The following is a 20,000-nucleotide window of genomic DNA, read 5'->3' as shown; positions in this document are numbered from 1 at the left end:
GCTGTGACACGATTTGTTGGGGACTGGTGACTTCCGTGTTAGTGTTAGTGGCGGTGACAGTACTAGTGGTGTGCGGCGATGCCACAGATGTTGTTTTGCGTTTTTCAGTACCCTTACTCATTCTACCAAGCGCCGAGGGGGAAGTAGCTGGGGAATGTTGTGTGTCGGATTGTTTGTTTCCAAGTGTCCCAACGTCTCCCGCAGCAACAGCACCACTGCCGGTGGTGGTCGGAGATTTACGCGGAGTAAGATGGGCAGATGTGGCGGCCACCGTCTGTCCAGTAGCGGCCGTCCGTCTTTTGGCGGGTGTACCCGTAGATTCGTTACTGGAATGCTTCCTTTCCCGAGTACCGTAATCGCCACCGTGGGGGGAATGGAGCTGACCTACGCCTGAGCCGCCCGCCTTCGACGGACGGGAACGCTTCGGAGTGTCCAGCTGCCACTCATCGTCATCATCATCGGTACGCACCGTGCGCTTCCGCACACGGTTGCTGCCACCATGTGCATGCGAATCTCCGCGCGGCACACCCGACATGTTGCTATAGTTGTGCTGCAGGGCAATCGTACGATCCGGCCTATCTTCCGTTCTCATCTGTTTCTCCTGGTAGCGCTGCAGGTTCAGCAGCTTTTCCGTTATCTCCGGATTCAAATTTTCCTGCTTGAGGGCAGTTTTGATGGCTAAACCGAAAGGAAGTGAAAGTAATTACTCATTTATAATCCCATTCCCTTTCCGATACCAATTTGTACTACTTTTACTTACTTTCCTGGATGTAGTCTGGTGTGACTATGAAGGAGTCTTTCGTCGTGTTGGTAGCTGCACTACCGTCCCCACCGATGCCCTGATCATTATCACCTGCGGCTGGGTCTGTGCCGCTTGATTGTGACGTTGTTGACTGCATTGTCATCGTCTCTTGCTGTTGTTGCTGCTGCTGTTGTTTGTTCAAATTGTTGCTCACCTTCATGATCAGTTCTTTCTTCACCAGCGGATTTATCATACTGCCCGTATTCGCCCCGTTGATGATAATGTTCGAAAGGATGCGCGGTTTCCCATCATCGATAACACCTGCGCTCTGCTGGCTGCCAACCATTTTCGGCAGCATTACCGAGGACGCTGGCATACTGCTGCAGCTTGTACCCTGAATGATAGTGTCCGCTCCACCAGCTTCTACGGCGGTGGTGACGGCCGCTATTTCTTCTGACGAAACGTTGCTGGTACCAACGCCAGCTTCGATGCTGCTCGTCGTATCGGCTTCCTAGCGGGTTTTTGTAGAACCACCACAACAACGTTGATGCACATAATGATGCCGGGAACGGGAACGGAAACGAAACAAACACACAAAGATACGACACACGTGTGGTGGGGCAACGGTGAGTCCACACACGATGAGTAGCACCCCGAGCGATGGAGAGTATTGATTAGTAAAAGCTTAGTTCTTAATTCGCCAACGCATGTGAACCCGATCCGTGTCTCGTCCATTGATCGCACATCCAAGAGAAAGCGTCGCCGACTGGAAGATAGAGGAATTCGTACCTCTTTTCGGAAAGCAAGATAGTGTTCTTTCGTATAACCACCAACGATCTCTTCCGACCGAAGCAACCACACGCGACTCGTGACTCCACTCTCTCTCTCTGTATCGCTCTCACTCTTGCTTGCTCTCTACATCCTATTCTAACTCCTTTGATCGACATCACAAACCACTACCTGAAGATCCTAACGGATTGAACATTTTTGGAATATTGAATCGAAACACTCGAAAGGACGCTTTATGAGCGCAACAAATCCTACTGGCACAGACGCAGAGCAAAGTAGGACTCATGTATGCAAAAACAAAAAGGAAAGCAAAACGATAGCCACATATGCTCTTCACACGATAGGGAGAATCGAAAATGCGTAACCTGTTAGTTGTGTTTTCTCAACACTCTCGGAAGCTTTGGTTAATATTTACTATACTATTTGACTGCAGTCGAAGCTTTGTTAATGCTCACTGTTTCTGCCCTATTTCCTTTCGCTGGCATCCTGAGCGCGAATCGCCCCTTTCGCGTTTCCTTTCAAAATCATCTCGATCATCTGTTTCCGATGCTGGTACTGATCAGCCGCCGAATCGTACAAAAACCGTGCTCTGCTCTACATCTCTTTCTAGCGGTACTATCATGTTTCGAAACTCCAACCAAAGGAAGCTCTTCCCAGTTGGAAATGCAAATAAATGCTCACTCTCCCCTCATACGAAGGTAAAGAAGCATTTGCAAAAAGTTACAACAGACAACGGCTATGGAAAGGGGTTTCGAAAATAAGAAACAACTAAACAAAAAAGTGAAAGTGAAGGTAAAGTTAATGTGTATAAGTGATAGCTAAAAGAAAATCAACCGAATAAACTTACTGCTGTCTTTATCTACTTTTACTTCACAGTTTCCCCGCCAAATATAAAATTGTTCGTGGCTATGAAATGTGTGCAAATAGATAAAAGTAGCTATTGCTGCAAGCGGTCGAGCAAATGCGACCTTACCATTAGCAAACCCACTGCCCGAAAATGCTACTTCCTATGTTTATACAACACAAAATTTGGGAGCAAACGCGTGTGAGGGACATTACCGGCTTGTTTAGAATTACTGTCACCTTTTACCACCAACTGAGGTTGGGTTGATTGAAGTACCTTGACCACACTACTCTCTACACTGCTTCTCTGTCTCATTTCTTTTTCTCTTTCTCAAAGCGCGATGCAATCGAATATTGTAATGGACCAAAACGCACGATGAGAGGGTTGAATGAGCTCTATATCAACTAGTTAATGCTTACACCGGAAGGGCTAGTAGTCGGATGCGCTGTACGGGTTCTTCGGTCGGAGCGACGTTGGTGGCTAGAGGCGCAAAGAAGTGCTGGATTACATTTATCTGCTTTTTAACAATTCTCTCTTCTTTTTCTCAAACCGCAAATGGTTCATTCTCGCATAAAACTCTTTGATCCTGTTTTTGCTGGCTTCTTTAACTCACGTCTGGCGATCAATAGACAGGTACACGTGGGGGAAACAAGCGTTTGAAGACATAAAACGGGGCTAGGGTTGGTGGGTGAACCGTGAAAACTGGGAATCATGTCGAATAAAAAAAAATGGAATGAAATCTGTTGTTCAACATTTGTCTTTGGCATCGTCTCTTAACAATGTGTGTGGTGTGGTAGAAGAGCAGCGTTTAGAGAGTAGTTTTCTTGTACAAAATTGAACATAAAATGCGCAAAAGTTACTTATTAACAACAGAGAAAATGTTATGGTACCCCAAACGAAAAACAAAGAGTAAACACAAACTTAAATATGCAAAACAAAAACGAAAGCATTTTAAACAAACGGTAAAAAACAAAACAAAACCCAAAGTATTAATAGGAAATCTAAAAAACAATTGAACAACGTTGAAATAAAAGCAAAAATCAGGAAAGGGACCTGGCCTGAATATACCGCTTGATTTTGTGGTTTTTGATGATTGGTCACAGTGTTACATATAAACATAACAAATAAATCGTATAAAACCCGTAGCTTCAATTTGAATCCTTGCTTCGAAGGATGCCGTTGACCTGACACAACCGTAACCGTAGCCGAGTATAAAAATTACTCTATGATGAGCAATCCAAGAGTTGAGAACCGTGCCCACCCGCCCGCCAACGTGTCAAGCATTAATGTACGCGTGATCGTGATACCCGCGATGGGTAAGTACTTTGGCCCAATATTGTAAACTAAACATTGCTCATACACTAACTTTCGGCATATGTTACACGCTGTTCCGGCAAGCATGGCCGTATGGCGAACTGCTTATCATTAATTCGTTTATAGTAAATCTGCACCGAGACTTGCATCTGCACACTTTCAAACAAAGCTGAGTATCGTGATTGCAATCTTATTTCGTCTTAATGCGCTTGTGGCTAACTGTTTCGTAACTCTATGCTTCCCATCTTCGATACAATGATGGATTTATCTTTCTATGTACTAACTTTAGTCAAGAGCGAAACGAGCATTCTGAGGTCGATAGTTTTTTTTTTTTTACTAAAGAGTAGAGTACACGAGGTTTTAATGGTGATTACGGATTGGAACGCTTCACTTTCGGTCGAGATCGTTGGCATAGGAGAACATTTATGAGTTCAAATGATCAAATCATATTGACATAACCGTTAGTTCGGGTTTAAAGTTGATTCATTTTTGTTCTTTATTTCTCTCTTTGCGCTTCGTTTCTTCTTCTTGCCTCAGCGTCTTTTTCACTTATCAATACGAGTTTTACTGTTCTTTATATTTAATTATTTAGTCGCTAATTTATGTACATCATTTCTTCTGCAAAAATTGCCTTAACTTCATGTGTGTTGTCTGGGTTTTTAGCTCTGTCGCACCCCATTGAGTCGTACGCTGATGAGAACTCCTTACGTGGTCAAAAATGGAACAGAAAGTATTTTCCCCAAGTTTATTTCTCACGGCGTGCTGATGTATTGTCAAATCTGGGCTCTATTCTACATCTCCCTGGCAAAACTGTAGCAAATGTGAAATAAGTGTTCTTTGTCTTACCAATCAAACAAGCACAAAGATGCTCCGGTTTTTTTAAATTGAAATATAAATTAAATGTATAATATGTTGCATTTAAAACCACAGTTTGTGAACGATCTATGTGAAAAATCATTCTCTTTTTTGGTTGTGTTTATATAGAGAGCAAGTTGGTAAAACATAGTTAAAAGTGAGATGTCAATTAAAAAAGAAATTGAAAAAAATCAATATTCAATTCAGGCTTAGGTTAATTGCACATTGAAATAAATACACTAATCAATGATAGACAATTTCGTAGCAGTAGCTTCAATACATATTCCAAAGCCGCGCTAACATAGTTCAAATATATCCTCTGCCCAAAACAATAGGTAATTACTTGGTACGAAATACTTTGTATGAATAAACAAAATTCCATCATGTGCCAGTGGATTGGATTCACAAAGTGAATAATTTGAGTGAGTTTCAAGTTATCTACTTGCTAAAACCAAACCTTAGACCAAAATTAGGACTCTTTCATCATTCTCTGTCTGACCATCTTTCATGTGTCTCGCGAACACATCATACCAACGAAAAACTCATCTGTGGTCTCATGTCAATGCAATTATTATTACACTCGTTATAGCTGTAATCAAGACCGATGTAAGTAGGTCAAAACCCTGTATTTACCCAGTCCAGATAGAAAAGTATAAGAAATTGCCATTATCAGCATTAGGTTTACAATTCTATTTGTTCATTTCATGTTACGCTCTAACGATCTCTCTATTATCAAAGTAGATTATGAGGGGATTTAATGTTCATATACAATAGATACTCGAGGATATCTTCATTCATCACCAGCCGCTACTCTCATTGTAGTTTTCTTTGTATTTGGTGTATTCGTGTGGTTTAGAATTGTATGCTAAGGAGTACTCCTATTACTGCACGAAGGACATTTGCTCACGCGCTTGTGTAATTGCTTTGATACTACTTCATAAAACTTCACAGCGTTCGTACCGTCATCAACGCCATCATCCTAGTCGTCGGACTTGGCAAGTATTTTTTCTTTGTCCCATTTTTAGCAATATTATTATGAATGGGAAAGCCTAATCAAATTGTCATTACTATTACTTTCACCATAATCACTAATACTTTTTCCTATTTTTTACACGAGAAACTAACTGTGAGTGATGTGTGCGATAAGTGTGTAGCAGGAAACTCTCTTAAAATTGTATTAGTTGCTTCAACTGTTTTGGTTATAATTCACCCGATTTGTTACTTTGAAACCCATCTTAATGTGTAAACTCACAGGTGCGGGGGGTGTATTGCAAAAATAAAACCCATTATCGATAGTAACACTGCACACTCCTTCGGGATTTTCAGATTTCGAATCATTCGTTTCTACATTTTTGTTGCAGTATTTTAAAATAAGGCGTATGACGTTCATCGAAACAATTTGCAAAAAAGCGATCAAATCGAACTGGCCTAATATGCAAAACGATACCACCAATGTTACCGAAGCGAGCATCATGCCTGAAATGGTTCTCTCTGTCGAATTGAATTAAAACCAATAGTGTAATATAGACAACGATTAGACGCCTTCTTTTGGTGAAATGCTCGGCAGCTAGCAGAAGTCTTTATGCATCCAAATAAGTGGAATGATTAACGTTGGCGACACGATAACATAATATACTATACAAAAATATCCTAACATTTAACGTCTTAGTTTGTAATTGTTAATATTGATGGTTTTAAGCAGCCTTTTCTTTTAACATAATCATCTTTCTCTGTACTACGCTCGTGGAAACTACTAGGCGTTGTTAGTATGATTAAAAAGAAAGTAATATAAAATGAATTTGAAAAAAATTCATTTCTGGGACATTCGTATCGCATAAAAACATACAAAAAAAAAACTTGCGAGAGGAAGGGTTTAAAATCTCTCTTTCATATCGACTGGAACCCTCCTTAAACCGTGTCTATAGAGCCTTTTTTCGGTCGCGTTTTCTTACAAAATACACTTAGCAAAAGGTTTAAAATATTCAAACCGGAATGGGTGAAGGCCAGGAGGCAAGAAGTTGGCAGGCAGGGTTGGTGGTACCACAACAATGTGTTATGCAAGCAAGATTAATCCATCGGACCCTATCTGTATCATCATCAGCGTCCCAGCACAAAAAGTAACATTCGTCCACGTACAGCCGTACACACTCGCCATGCACATAAATACGCTCATGCACAAAACGAGACACCGTCTCCTTACGTTACTGGTATAGTGCGGATGAGTAAGTGTCACGTTACTGGTCATGTTAATCTCTCTTATGAGCGTATTTCGTAGCTTTTTTTCGCTTAGATGAAATTTACCGAAGATCAGGGGTTTTTTGGTGAAGAGAACATGAAATGCGAAAAGGCCATAGTCTAAAAACGACTTACTTGTTGTTGATTTATCTGTATCGAGGTTGTGGCCGTGTCATGCTTGATCTGCACTGGCGCTAGTGGCGGAGGCTGAGCAGAGGGTGTGACGAGCGTATTTTGCGCCGGTTGAATAGCGAGGTATATTTTTGTTGGACCAATTACCCCTTGCCGACCGTTGGATTCTTGGGCTATGGTAGAAAAAGGAGAAAACAGGACGTCCGGAAAAGTTAAACTCCTCCATTCAGCTGGTTTGTATCTTCTAATCATCTCATAATGTCATGAAACACAAAATTACGAATAAATCATGTTACCTTGCAATAGTTGCTGTTTAACCTGCTGATGGACTAGGGCCGATTGCTGAGGAGTGAAGTCACTACCCTGCAACCCTTGTAGTACAATCCGTGGGCCCTGATCAGTATGCACTACTTGCGCCGTAACACACTTGATTACCGTACCGGGTGGTTGGCCTTGCAGCAATGACTGTTCAACCGCATTGTTCATCTGTTGTTCCTGCTGTTGCTGCTGCTGTTGCTGTTGAAGAATTTGTTGTTGTTGCTGCTGCTGCTGCTGCTGCTGCTGTTGTTGTTGCTGTTGTTGTTGTAGCTGCTGTTGTAATTGCTGCTGCTGCAACTGCTGTTGTAACTGTTGTTGCAATTGTTGTTGCTGCTGCTGTTGTTGCGCCGCGGCGTCAGTGAGGTTAGCAACCGGGATGATCTGAGCCGTTCCGTTTGTTTGAGTTTTGATATGTGCAACCACTTGCGCCTGGTTGTTACCAATCGGTCGCAGTAACACTTGCTGCCCATTGACATTACCCAACTGCAATTTTCCGCTAGCCAGCTGTTGAGCGAAGGTTTGCGCTTGATTAATCGCAGTTGGTTGTTGTGGTGCCGATTGTACTATCGTTTGCTGTTGCACGATCGCTGCGGGTTGCTGTATTTGAAGTTGAATTTGCTGCGGTTGTTGGATTGTGGCAGTGGCTACCGTTGGTTGAGCCGTACTCACAATTTGCTGCACCTTCTGGATTTGCCCAACGCCACCGGCAACCGATACCACTGGCTGCGTTTGCAGCTGCAATGGGGTACTGGTGACCAGCTTTTGACCGCTGTTCAAAGTAATCAGCTGACCACCGATCATGATCTGTCGACCAGGACTGGTTACAATCTGCTGTACCACTTTCTGGCCTCCGGCATGAGTCATTATAATCTGCTGCGGTGTGCCGGGCGTAGCTGTTCCGGCATTCTGAATTAATATTTGCTTCGGCGGTTGTCCAGGGGTAGTCGCTACCAGTACCTTTTGTGTTTGTGTAGTGGAAGTAGCTGATATAGAGGAGGCAGCAGCGGCAGCTGCTGCTGCTGCGGCTGTTGGTTCCACAATCACCTTCTGGCCGCTGCCCTGCAACAGTTGCTGCAGGTTCGATTGTGTCACCACCTTCTGCACCGTTGTACCGGTGGTGGTTAACAACTGTCCACCGGTTGTTAGTACCTTTTGCAGACCGGCTTGACTGTTGAGTACAATTTTCTGTGGCGTCGTTGAGGACACTAACTGCTGAACAGTCGTCTGTTGGCTCGTAGCCGGACTGGCTGATGTTTGTACCTGCACGAAGAATGATTAAATGTTTTCATTTGTTTTAAATAACTATTCACATGTGCAACAGTATCGTCACCATGATCGTACTTTGTGTAGAATTTGTCGCTGTACAACTTGCTTTATCGGTTGAGGAGTTGTCGGTGTGCCAGGTGCCGCAGCCCGCACAACAACGCCCTTGTTCAAAATGGTAGGAGCTTGTTGTGTTTGGCCGGAACCGGAACTACCACTAGCTGCCACAGTGGGTGACCCCTGCGGTTGGGCGATTTTCAGTACCTTCTGACCCACCTTCGTGATCGTTTGCTTAGGTGCTGAAACAAAAGATAACGGAAGAAGTACATGAAGTACATATCTCATCACATTATCCAGCAATTGGTGACGGACATAACGACTTACTATTTGGATTGTTGCTCAAAACATGCAGATTACCATCGGCTGTTTGTATCAACTGTTGGCCTGGGTTTAGGCCGCGTACGCTGACCTTCCCATCGGGACCACGAATGATCTGCACCTTTTGCGTCACTTCCGACTTAGGAGTGGCGGGTTGTTGGGGTTTCGGCGATTGTGCAGCAGCCGATGCTGGGATAGCTTGATGAATGATTTTGGTTGTACCATCCGCACTCTTCACCAAAACCTTACGATGAATAATACCACCTGTAGCTGTTTTGGGTGTACCTTAGGAAATGGTGTACAGGAAAAGAAAACCGTCAGTTACACACTGTCTCGACGATAGCCTTAGAGCTTCGAATTTGACAAAATGACATACCCTGCTGTTTCATTTCAAGCGCACGCTTCTGATTATGAGCAGCACGCTGAATCCGAAGCTGTTGTTCCATCTTTTCGTTGATTTCTTCTCGCGAAGTTCTGGTCGAAATGACAGTGGACGACGAAGTGGATGGAGTCGACGATTTGTTTGCGCTTACGCCGGCCGTTGAAGATGTGTCGTTTTGTCGGTTCACAGGAAGCTTGCCAGTGCTGTTGCGCGTAACAGGTTGGGCGGAAGCAGCAGCTAGCCTTTCTTGCTTCTCACCATAAAGCTTCACCTCCCAGAGTTCCAATTTATCTTCGTCTATCCACTCCTCCGAGACCTGCGGCTCCGTTTGCTGTGGTGATTCAGCACGCTTCCGCTTGCGCAAACCCGATCGGATGGATTGCACTTCGGCTGTAGGAAAATAAAAAAAATAGCGATAAGTTGCACAGTATCATCACAGTAATCAATAACAGTCGATCGCAACGCCACTTACCTCTCGCAGTTTTCGGCAATTCTAGTGGGATGACAACCTTCCTTCGCAGGTACTGTAGCCTTTCATTGAACATACCCACATGACGATGGCGCAATATTTCGAGCGACATGATCTCAGATTCCGTCGTCACTTGATGCTTGCCATCAGCGGTGAGGGGTTTCATAGCCATATCGTCCCAGCGGAAACATGTCCAAAATATGCGGAGCTGAAGTCCGACAGCTGCCAGCGTGGTGAGATTCACTGTCCTATACAACCAGCAGGTTTTGAACAGAGGTCGTGAGCATGGGTACGGCCAGACCGATGTGTTTGTTTTTGCCAGATGATGGAAACCGCTCACTTGCAGGCGTCCACCGTTCTTTGCTAGCTTCAGCAGCTCACCACGTGGCAGCACCATGATGGAGGTATTGCCTTTTTTCGTGCGGAAGTAGTTCACAACAGGGTACCGTGGTTTGCCGCTGCCAAGCACAGGAATTTTTCCTTCCTTGGGTTTATCAAGCCCAGGGGCCTTTGATGATGTCGATGTCGTTGGCGGAAGTGTCTTCCGCAAGTACACTTTTCCCTTTGTGTTTGCCACGGAATACACCCTGACGCTACCGTCCGGGGCTTGCTCTTTCTCTTCCGGTTCCTCTTTCTTAACGCAACGCGATGGACATCCAAAGCGGCGATTCGGCGCACGTACAGCCGGATAACCTGGCGGTGCTCCTATCGGTCTTTCTAACGGCGCCGGTTTGTCTAGTACCTCTTCCTTTGGTTTGATATCTCCGTTAGCAGCGGCAGATTCATCCGCAGTCTTACTGGCACGCGTACGCCCGCTGCGACCACGCGTTGTACGAGGCTCTGCGCCCACCACACTACTAGCCGGTTCTTCCGAGGACACAGAATTGGAATTTTCATTCAACATCGATCCAATCTTGCCCTCTCCCCCTTCAGCATCATTGTCTATTTCCATAGCCTTCGGGGCAGCTTCATCGGTCAATTCTGTGGTAGTCGCATCGAGCAAGGTGGTATCGCTTGCATTATCCGTACTGCACACCACTTCTTCCTTCACACTCACTGATGGATCAAGCAAAACCGCCTCATGCTCACTAATCGCAGCCTTATCGTCATCCGCTTCCACCTTGGGCGCAACATTTCCGACCAACTTTGCTAACAACTCTTCATCGAAATCGTGCGCAGTTCTTTTGGAGCGCTCCAAATCCTCATTCATCGATTTAAACAGATGTATCGAGAAGTTTGTGAACAATGTTTCGAAGCTTTCCTTCTTTGCCTCCGTTAGCTTCTGCTCCAAGATAGACTTCGCAGAGGCTGTACCAGCAGCACCAGAGGCACTGGCCGCGGCATTTGCTGCATTGGCAGCTAGTGCGCTACTGTGCTGAATCTCCAGGATTTGCATCTGCTTAAGCAGTGCGTGCAGTTCTTCCCTCAACGCATGCTTCTGGCGGCAAAGAGGTGAAAAGCAGACGGGCGTAGACGAGATCGATGAGTTGCTATTTCCACCTGCCACGCAACATTCAATGGAATAGCATTTGTTTGCCTTTGTCTGGTTACTCACAGTGTAATACTTAACACGCAACTCGTGCACTCGGGACGCCATGGCCTGGAGTTTCTCTCGGTATAGCCGATTGCGCGTATGTTGCTGAAACGCGGAAAGATGTGGCCGAGTGCTGATAGGTACGACAGCACTAGGAGCAGCACGGCTGTTGACGATGCGTTGCATCTGCTTCTCTATGCACTCGCTGGGCGGAAGAACTCGCACGGTAATGACCGTCGACTCTGGTTTTTGTATAACGGTAGCTGGTGGTTCATCCGCACTGGACTCCTGGGCCAATATGTCTTGCTTTGTCTTCGCCTGTTTGATACGTAGCTCTTCCGCATCACGAAGATTTATACGCCGCTGTAATAATCCATCTAACAAGGGACTTTTGCGGGCCACCTTGGGATACAGTATACGAGCCTGAGGCGATGTCAGTGCCTGCGACACATCGATCTCCGTGTTAAATTCCTGTACAGGGAACGTGGCTAGTTCGATGGTTTCCAGCTTTGGCAACAGCTTCGCATTCAGAGCCTCAATATTTGTCAGATACTCAACAGCTGACCCCTTCTGCTGCTTGGCGGCGTCTGGATCACAGATACGCTGCAAGGCTTCGTACGTCCGAGAATCGAACCTTTGTAGCTTCTTCTGGCCTGTTTCGGGCTGGATGACCGGCACAACCATCTGAACAGTCTCATTCGTTTTGCGACCGACGACCGATTTCTGCCGGCGACCGTTCGACATCCACACCCAATCCCACTGACCATGTATACGATATTCTTCTCCTTTTTGTTTCCACACCTGATGCTTTAATCCAAGCGAATACTTGACGAAATTGATTGCCGTCCGATTGCGCTCCTCCTCATCGTCACGTTCGCGTTTTTCCCGTTTCTCCAGCTTTTTCTTCTCTTCGCGCTCGGCCGACGTAATGCGGTACATGCGAGTGTGGCCAAGCTGCTCATGCCAAACGCTAGCAAACACGACACTGCGCATACACGACTGGAGGATGCACAACAGGCGTGAAAATTCTTGCGCTTTCGTGCTAGTAGTGATCGCATTTATCCAAATCCGCCTCAACCGCTGCCAATTATGGTGCATGAAGGGTGACGCCAGCGATTGCTCCAGCGCTAGTATCGTTTGTCGGATGGTCGTTACTATCTGCTGTTGACTGGCATACAAACCTCCACCGAGCCATTTGAATTCTGACGCCTGGGTCAACGAGAATTTGTGTGAAAGATGTCGCTTCTTATCACGCTCCTCGTTACGCTGCGGTTTGTTCAATGCGATCGGATTAATCGAATATTGATTCACGTAGCTCTTGTATCCGTTTTCCATACCCAACTTGAAGTACAGCGTACCATTGGACAGCTGATTTACTTTCTGGCGAGTCAGCCGATCGATCCCATCAGCTGTTACTCCGACGACGGTTCCACCGTTGGCTGTGGTGACGCCAGACTCATCCTTCAAACTTTTCTTTTTCAAATCATCCAGATTGAATGTGCGAGGAGTCAGTGAGCCCGTCTTGGATCTAGTGACGTGTTTGCTTCCACCTCCATTCTGTTGTGCTTGATCGTCACCTTCTTTTGCATCGGCCGAATCCGTGTCCTTCAGTTCTCCATTTTCATCCATTCCATCGCTATCTTCCAGCTCCTTGTCCTCAGGGTCTCTACTTGGATCAGATTCAGCGTCGGCGGTCCCCGCGTGTTCTCCACCTCCCCTCAGTTGATCTAGCAGCTTTTCAATGCGCTGATTGTCCATCTCAATGTACGATTTCTTGTTACCTTTCTGCTGATTGGTGATCGTCTCGGTAAGCGTCATTTGCCGCACGATCTCATCTCGGTAGTTTTCATTGAGCTGCTCGTACAGATCCGCTTCAAACTCGTCCCCGTCCAGCTTTGACATCAGTAGCTCAAACTGTTTCACCGTACTGTAGTACCAGACCTGTGAGGCATCTTCGCTTTCCACGAACAAACGACGCAGGAGGAACCAATACTTTCGACCATTGCGATCGTATCCGAGCATCTCCTGCCGGCAAAGCATGCCTTGCTTTTCCTGGGTAGATATACAATCGAGCACCCCAGTAACCTTGTGTGATTTGCATAGATTGCACTGCCAATCTCCGTTCGGTATGTCAACTAACGGTGGCTCCACACACTCGAGATGGAATACAGCCGGACATGTTTCACAGCACAACAAATCGCCCACCCTGTGGCAAACGCGACAGTGGTCGTCGTAACGAATTGGCCCTTCCTGTGTCATGTCATCCCGCACAGAGCTCGTTACGAGAAGCTGATCCGTTAGAAACTGAAGCACATACAGCCTATCCTCAGCTGATACGTACGGGTATTCGGTGGTTCCCAGGATCTTCAGCACACCCTGGTCCAGGTTGGGATCGCTTTCGACATAGTTTCGCAGAATCTCTGGCCAAGTGAAGGCATCCATGAGATAGAGCGCAATGTTCACACTGTCCTTTTGATCCAACGGACCAAAGTGCGTCTGCTGGGAGTCTTCTTCACGCAAGATCGCTTTCAGCAGCATTATGTGCAGTTCAGTCAACAGCGCACTCTGGTCTTCGCTCGAAATAGCGGCACAGAAGTCTTCAAATCGGAAGGGCGACAGCCTCACCAGATGTCGAAACCGCCGAATGATCTCGTAAATGGATGCACACTTCAGTACGATGTCATTCGGTACCAGAAGATCTTTTGATGATTCGGGAATCTCCAGCGGTGGCACCTCACGATCCTGCAACCAGATCGGATCAGGGCTTGGCTCCTTCAGGCACCCGGCACTGATACCAGTGCCCACGCCAAAGCTTTGCATCGAAAAATCACTGTCCGATGCTTGACCAAGACTGTCCTCGGAGTCGCTGGCCGAGTGTATGGAATCGTCGTACGGATCGCTTTTATCGCTTTCGTCCCCGAAATCAGAACCATAGTGATATTCCGATTCGTGGTAGGAATACGCTGTAAGAGAGCAGTACAATTACGTTAAAGCATAACCTGTCTTCGCTTTTGGTCCAAGGACAATGTGGATATTTAGATAGAAGTTTAAGGCCTGCCGCGCAAGCATTACTTTCACCCGTACTGCGCTTATCGCCCCTATTAATAATAATGGGTCAACATAACGTTTCCCGCCAAGTGAAACGAGAGCAAAAAAAATGTAAACAAAACGGAGCGAGAAGCCGTCTTTAAGGCGGTCCAGAACGATTCTTTAAAGAGAACTGGCACCAAAAAGGGGAAATTAACAAAAAGGGAACATCAAAACATATCTTGGCGCAGCGGGCGCCGCCGACTCGCTTCTGTTTGGCTGGGCAGGCGTCGAACTGTCAAACGGAACGCAGAGGGAACGAAAAAATGGAGGGAAAACAAACGCACGCACGCACGCACTCGGCGCGCCTCGCTCTCCCTCTACCCGCTTCGTTCGTCCTCGTTCCACGCAAATGATGCAATTTGGAGCGTCACTAGGGACTTACCTTTGCGATTGCTCACTGAACTGTTGTGTCCACCACGGCCTCTTCCTGCGGGACGACCGCGTGGCGTTGCTTTTCTGCCTCTTGTTTTGGTGGCAACGGCCCTCCGGGAGGTAGATGGCCGGCTTTCCTCGCTGCCTTGCGGGGACGATGCTCGCGACGGAGTGCTGCTTCCATCCTGGCCGTCTTTGCACAGATATTTGGGTTTTTTCATTAAATGATACTGAAACTTTTTCGGCCTCTCCATGGTGGCCGATTTCGGTGGTCGGCCCCGCCGCTTGCCCGACGGTGTGCCACTCGGCCCATTTGCTTGCCGTCCAGTCATTTTTCTTCTTATGCTTTTGTCACTGGTTTCAATGTTCAATAGCGTTGCACTAATCAACTGTTGGTAGCTTGTGCTGTGAGCAGCTCTTCAGAACCATAGCTTTTGGCTTTTTACTCATCGACACAGCAGGAATTCACAATTCATCACTTCAATTCTGCTACCTGTGCGAAGAGAAACAAAACAGAAATCTATAAGCGAGATGGTACAAACTAAACTACCAAAGATAATTATTTGCTTCATCATATCGAACGCTGTGGAGAGAAGGGGTATAGGGTTATGTTACCGACGCGCTTAAAATGTAGAGTTATTCAGCTACCAGTGATTACCAATGCACCGATAGCTGTTGATAGTCCGCAATAATTCTTTAAACTTGCGTGTCTTTCGCGTTTAGTTTGGCACCACGATTCGTTTTCTGCGCTTTGGTCCGTTTTCCAGAATATTCAACATTTAACCTTCAATACCGAAAACCCTTTGTTGATGCTAGGCCAACGCTCTGGACAACACGGATTCCACCGTAGAACCACGAGGCACCAAAAACACACACGGTACTGCTGCACAAAAGGACATTCGTCTGCAGACACTCGTCCGTCCGTGCACTCTTTTCCGAGATGCACCACAGCCTGCTGTGTTGCCACACGGGCATTACACGTTGAGCGAAAAACCTACCACCGCGGCGATCAGGCCAGAATAGTCTGGCGGAGGGGCTGCAGAATTCTCGGCGCTGCAAAGAAGCCGTTGTCCTTTCGTTTAACTCCGTTCACTGTTCACTGGACTGCGGTCCTGACACATGTCAAAATAGTGCAAATTTTCTTCCTTTTTCCGAGTCTTTCACCGTGAATTGGCCGCGGCTTTGGGAGCCCAACTTTTCGATTCGACTTTGCTCACCGAAGACGCCTTCTGCAGTACAGCGACGCGGGCCTCGAAAAGTATGAAAAAATTCGACCCTGTACGGCCCGCATCAAAGCTCGACGCTGATTGGCTGCTGCGCTCGGTCGCCATCTTGCCCGAAGCCAAGCGTCGCAAAATAAGAAGTCAAACTTCTTTCTCTGCCCACCAGCGTAGCTACGGCCACCGCGAGTGTTTTGCCAAATTTCACACACAATTTTTACATACAATTAACACTATTTCTACCGATTAACTCGTATTTCTGTTAATAAAATCATACTTTTTCACCCTCACAGAATTGCGACCAATCAGGAGCTCGCTTTCATTGCACACTAGCGCCACCTACAGGCAACGCGAACTGGCTCCTGAGATGCAGCGAAAAAGGGATCGCTATATCGGGGCCTCTCTCTCCTACGCGCTGTTCAGGGAAACTTCATTTATCCGACGATTTTTAGGTCCTTTGAGGAACAAATCCGCAAGGGAAATACGCGTATTTACATTTCCCGTTTGCATTTCCAAAAACCACAATAACTTCAGTTTTGCCACTACGAATACCACTGCACAGATGATAAAACGAGCGCTGCATCGCGCACAACCGAAGCCGACGATGAAGCGCGTTTGTGCGCCGAATATGGAGGTTTTGGAAGGCCGCCGTATTTTCTGCGCGCAAGCAAATACCTGGTCCGGTCCGTTCCTCGCAAATACTTCGTACGACGTTCGTCCAAAACAATCACACGCAGAACGAACGGCGGAAACATCACAGACGCTTGCACGGAAAAATCCAGCTTACCTTTTTCTACCGTTCGCTCATCGTCTTGCCAAAAATGATTTTGATCCTCGCCAATCGTTGGCTCGATAGCTCCTTGAATGGCACGATAAATTTCTTTTGGCTGGATAAAGTGTCAAGTGGCTGCCAAAATTCAAAATTCCCGATTTATTTAGAAAATAATCATCCATCGTATTTAACAGCCGACGAATCCATATTTTAGCTAAAAGAAGTATTTAACGCGTAAAATCTGTAATATTCCCGTTGCTGTAGCCCAGGGTACAGGGTGCATCGCTTCTACATTGTACCATATCAACGGTCGCTTAACCGCCCTCCACGTGCGCAACCGCATCGTGCCGTGATAAAAAGAAAATTTGGAAAAACAAGACCAGCAACTGAACGGCTGTCATTTGTTTCGGTTGGGGGGTGCGTGCTGAGGAAAATGGAAAAATCAATATTTTAACGGGGAATGCAAAGCAAATAACACAACTGTTTCGAGGTCTCTCCGCTCGCATACGGTAGGGCAGAGAACCGTGTTCAGTGCATTCGGGAACGTGATTCAACGGCCAAAGGATGTTGAAGTCCGAATTACAGCACCAATTTTGGGTAACCAAAAAGGCGGTCCAAAGGAAGCTCGGTAGGTTGATTTGTGTACATTCCGTCGGAAGGGAGTGCCTTTGGAATTGAAGAACACCACATATCTTAACCCCCGGCAGGCTCCAAAGAGGACGAAAACATTGTAGCTTCCGACGGGGAGCTAGACTCTAAGATTGAGCTGTTCCGCTCGGTTGCCGAAAGCTGCAGTAAACTGTACCGTATCATCGACCAGTACCAAGAGCGAATGTGTATTCTGGCACAGGAGGAAAACTCCTTGGGGAAATTTTTGCGTGAAGTCAGCAAAGAAAGCCCGACCACCGGCAAAATGATGTCCACCACTGGCAAAGCGATTTCGTACTGTGGCCAGCAGCGCATTGCGATTCGAGTTCCGTTATTGCGGCTTCATCACGATGTGCACACGTTCAAGGGCCGTGCAATTGCTGATACACACCACACGATACAGCAGATGGAAAAGGAGCGAACCGAGTATCGGGCTGCGCTCAGCTGGATGAAATCGGTTAGCATTCAGCTGGATCCGGACACCGGCAGGGGCTTGGAAAAGTTTCGAAAAGCGCAGCGACACGTGAAGACCGCCAAGACCAAGTTCGACAAATATACGCTCGATTGTCTCGAGAAGGTAAGATTGTGGAAATGAGATGTTCAAAGATTGTTTCCATCTCTCGAACTCCTTCCTAATGCCGTCCGCGGCTTTCAGATTGATCTTCTAGCTGCCGCCCGATGCAACATGTTCTCCCACGCGTTGGTAGGCTACCAGAACGCCATACTGCTGTTTGCAAAGAAAACGGATGAAACATACAGAAACACGCTGAAAAGTCTGGCAAAGGATCCACACTATAATTTCTCCGTCCTTAAAGAACTCACTCAGGCGAATCCGAACGAGGAATGCACCGATGATCAGATTGACGGGAGTCTGCAACACCAGGAACCACCGGGACCGCCGGCCGACGATGACCAGATGTTATTTTTTAAGGTATGGCGCAGCATACTCGTTTAAAATTTTAGCTTTCCTTCTTTAAACCGAAAATTCGATTCTTTTCCATGGCAGGAAGAGTACAAGGACGATCTGGATGAACCGGATGGATCCAAGAAGTCATCATTGAAAGAGCAGAAGATGCTAGCCGACGTTGATGAAGAGATCGATGCACTGTTATCGGGGGTACCGAAATTGAATGTGCAAGCCAGCGATAAGCATGACAGTGCTACTAACGGAGCAAGCTGTGATCTGCTAGGGCTCAGTTTGGATGACGAGTTTTCCGACTTTATGTCCGCGCCGGCACCATTCTTGCCTTCCATGCTACTCGGTAACAGCAGTCTCGTGGATGATGCATTCGATTTTCCCCTGCCGAATGCATCGAATTCGCCAATAGCACCGGCGCCGGATGGGATGACGACTGAGGGAAAGCGAACGGAAAGGGCGACCGATCTGTTCAGTAGTTTGTTGCATGGTTTTTCGAAACCTGGCAACCAGCAGCAGATTTCTGGCGGTATCCAAGGTAACGCTGGGGCTGCCACTGCCACCGGTGGATCAACGGCTGGCACCAGTGCAGGGGGCGGTTCCAAACCCAAGGCGAAGGAAGAAACGAAAACGGGTAAGCGGGATCTTAGCGGATGGTATCAGTTGTTTGCGGAACTGGATCCTCTCTCAAATCCGGATGCTATACCATCGAAAACGGACGCTCCGGTCAACAGTATGGCAGCTTGAACGGATTCTTTCTGTTACGATTTAAATACCCTCTCTGTTGGGTTCAACGTGGGTTCGCTGTTTGTGCCTGTGTTTTCATTATGTGTCACGTGAAAAGAATATCCCGCTTTTGTTAACCGTATGCTCTGCTATGCTAAATGATAAGTTACTTACCACATACCTCTCCTTCCCGGCCTAATTTAAGTTCGCATGAATAAACTGAAACTGTCTATTCTACAATCACATGTTGTTTCGCAAAGAACGGGACTGCAGCGTTCGGGAACGCAAATGAAGATTGTAGCAAGCTGCGCGAGTTATTGGTGAATCTTTTTATTAATCTTTCGATTAAATTAACGAATAATTCATCCACCCCTTTTGAGCCACTTGTTTAGTCTTGCTGCTGTTTTACACTCAGGTAACTAACCCCGCTGTATGTAGCCGTCTCCTGGCGGAGAAGCATCTGGATGCATAGTACCTGGTGTTAAAGGGAACAGAAATAGAAATGGAGAAAGAAAGAGAAAGGAAAGGACATCCGGTAAGGTGAAAGGACCTCTAGTGACCATTGCCGAGCCACAGTAGGCCACACACAATTCCAAAACGCTCCGCGAAAAGGTGGTTTTGTATACTTTGCTCTATATTTATCCACTGGAGAAGACCATTTCAACGGACGTACCGTCCTTGACGTAGCTACACGATTTTCGGTTTGTTTGAGTTTCCATTTCACTCTCCCTTCGCTTCTGAGTTCTCGTAATTTTACTTTTTCTTAAATAAATTAATAAAATTAGAGTAAACTTAACAAACGTTTGTTCACTGGTTGGCGCACTCCTTCTCTTTTTTTCTTTCTCTCTTCTTCCTATCAAAATTTGCGCTAGCGCGTCGGTACGATGATGATTAACGGACCATTTCTAGTGAGATTAGCGATCGTTCTTGGCTCCCAACGCCGGAAGCACTTTTTTGGGGATGCGCAGTTATAAGAATCAGTTCTTTTCTGTTTGCTTGGT

At 46.4% G+C, this 20,000-nt stretch overlaps 3 protein-coding genes across 7 annotated transcripts in view; 1 reads left to right on the top strand and 2 right to left on the bottom strand.

Annotated features, from left to right (window-relative positions):
• The window catches only part of LOC126577882 (nucleosome-remodeling factor subunit NURF301), a 19,814-nt gene extending 3,063 nt beyond the window's left edge, over positions 1–16,751 (bottom strand). For 2 of the 5 annotated variants that reach the window (XM_050239886.1, XM_050239890.1), the window contains exons 1-10: positions 15,716–15,937; positions 14,728–15,210; positions 9,725–14,218; positions 9,247–9,642; positions 8,877–9,155; positions 8,571–8,791; positions 7,208–8,489; positions 6,915–7,084; positions 761–1,253; positions 1–678 (exon numbers count right to left, since the gene is read on the bottom strand). The exon at positions 1–678 is cut by the window's left edge and continues 17 nt beyond it. In XM_050239886.1, coding sequence (XP_050095843.1) covers positions 1–678; positions 761–1,253; positions 6,915–7,084; positions 7,208–8,489; positions 8,571–8,791; positions 8,877–9,155; positions 9,247–9,642; positions 9,725–14,218; positions 14,728–15,049 — 8,335 coding nt within the window. In that variant the 5' untranslated portion in view covers positions 15,050–15,210; positions 15,716–15,937. Of the gene's footprint in view, positions 679–760; positions 1,254–6,914; positions 7,085–7,207; positions 8,490–8,570; positions 8,792–8,876; positions 9,156–9,246; positions 9,643–9,724; positions 14,219–14,727; positions 15,211–15,715; positions 15,938–16,214; positions 16,272–16,612; positions 16,667–16,724 lie in introns of those variants that run through there. The other 3 variants (XM_050239887.1, XM_050239888.1, XM_050239889.1) reach the window with 3 other exon arrangements.
• A 445-nt stretch (positions 16,752–17,196) lies between these two features.
• LOC126578823 (islet cell autoantigen 1-like protein) lies at positions 17,197–19,121 on the top strand. Its single transcript, XM_050241752.1, has 4 exons — positions 17,197–17,337; positions 17,417–17,934; positions 18,013–18,288; positions 18,364–19,121. The coding sequence occupies exons 1-4, from the start codon at positions 17,274–17,276 to the stop codon at positions 19,018–19,020; spliced, it is 1,515 nt and encodes a 504-aa protein (XP_050097709.1). The 5' UTR covers positions 17,197–17,273; the 3' UTR covers positions 19,021–19,121.
• A 64-nt stretch (positions 19,122–19,185) lies between these two features.
• The window catches only part of LOC126578822 (armadillo repeat-containing protein 8-like), a 4,305-nt gene continuing 3,490 nt past the window's right edge, over positions 19,186–20,000 (bottom strand). Inside the window, exon 9 of the mRNA XM_050241751.1 lies at positions 19,186–20,000. This exon is cut by the window's right edge and continues 433 nt beyond it. The gene's annotated coding sequence lies outside the window, so the exon portion shown is untranslated.

Source organism: Anopheles aquasalis, chromosome 3 (assembly GCF_943734665.1).
Source record: "Anopheles aquasalis chromosome 3, idAnoAquaMG_Q_19, whole genome shotgun sequence".
NCBI lineage: Eukaryota > Metazoa > Arthropoda > Insecta > Diptera > Culicidae > Anopheles > Anopheles aquasalis.
The sequence above is the reverse complement of the archived record's forward strand: the minus strand, read 5'-3'. Positions and strand labels throughout refer to the sequence as shown.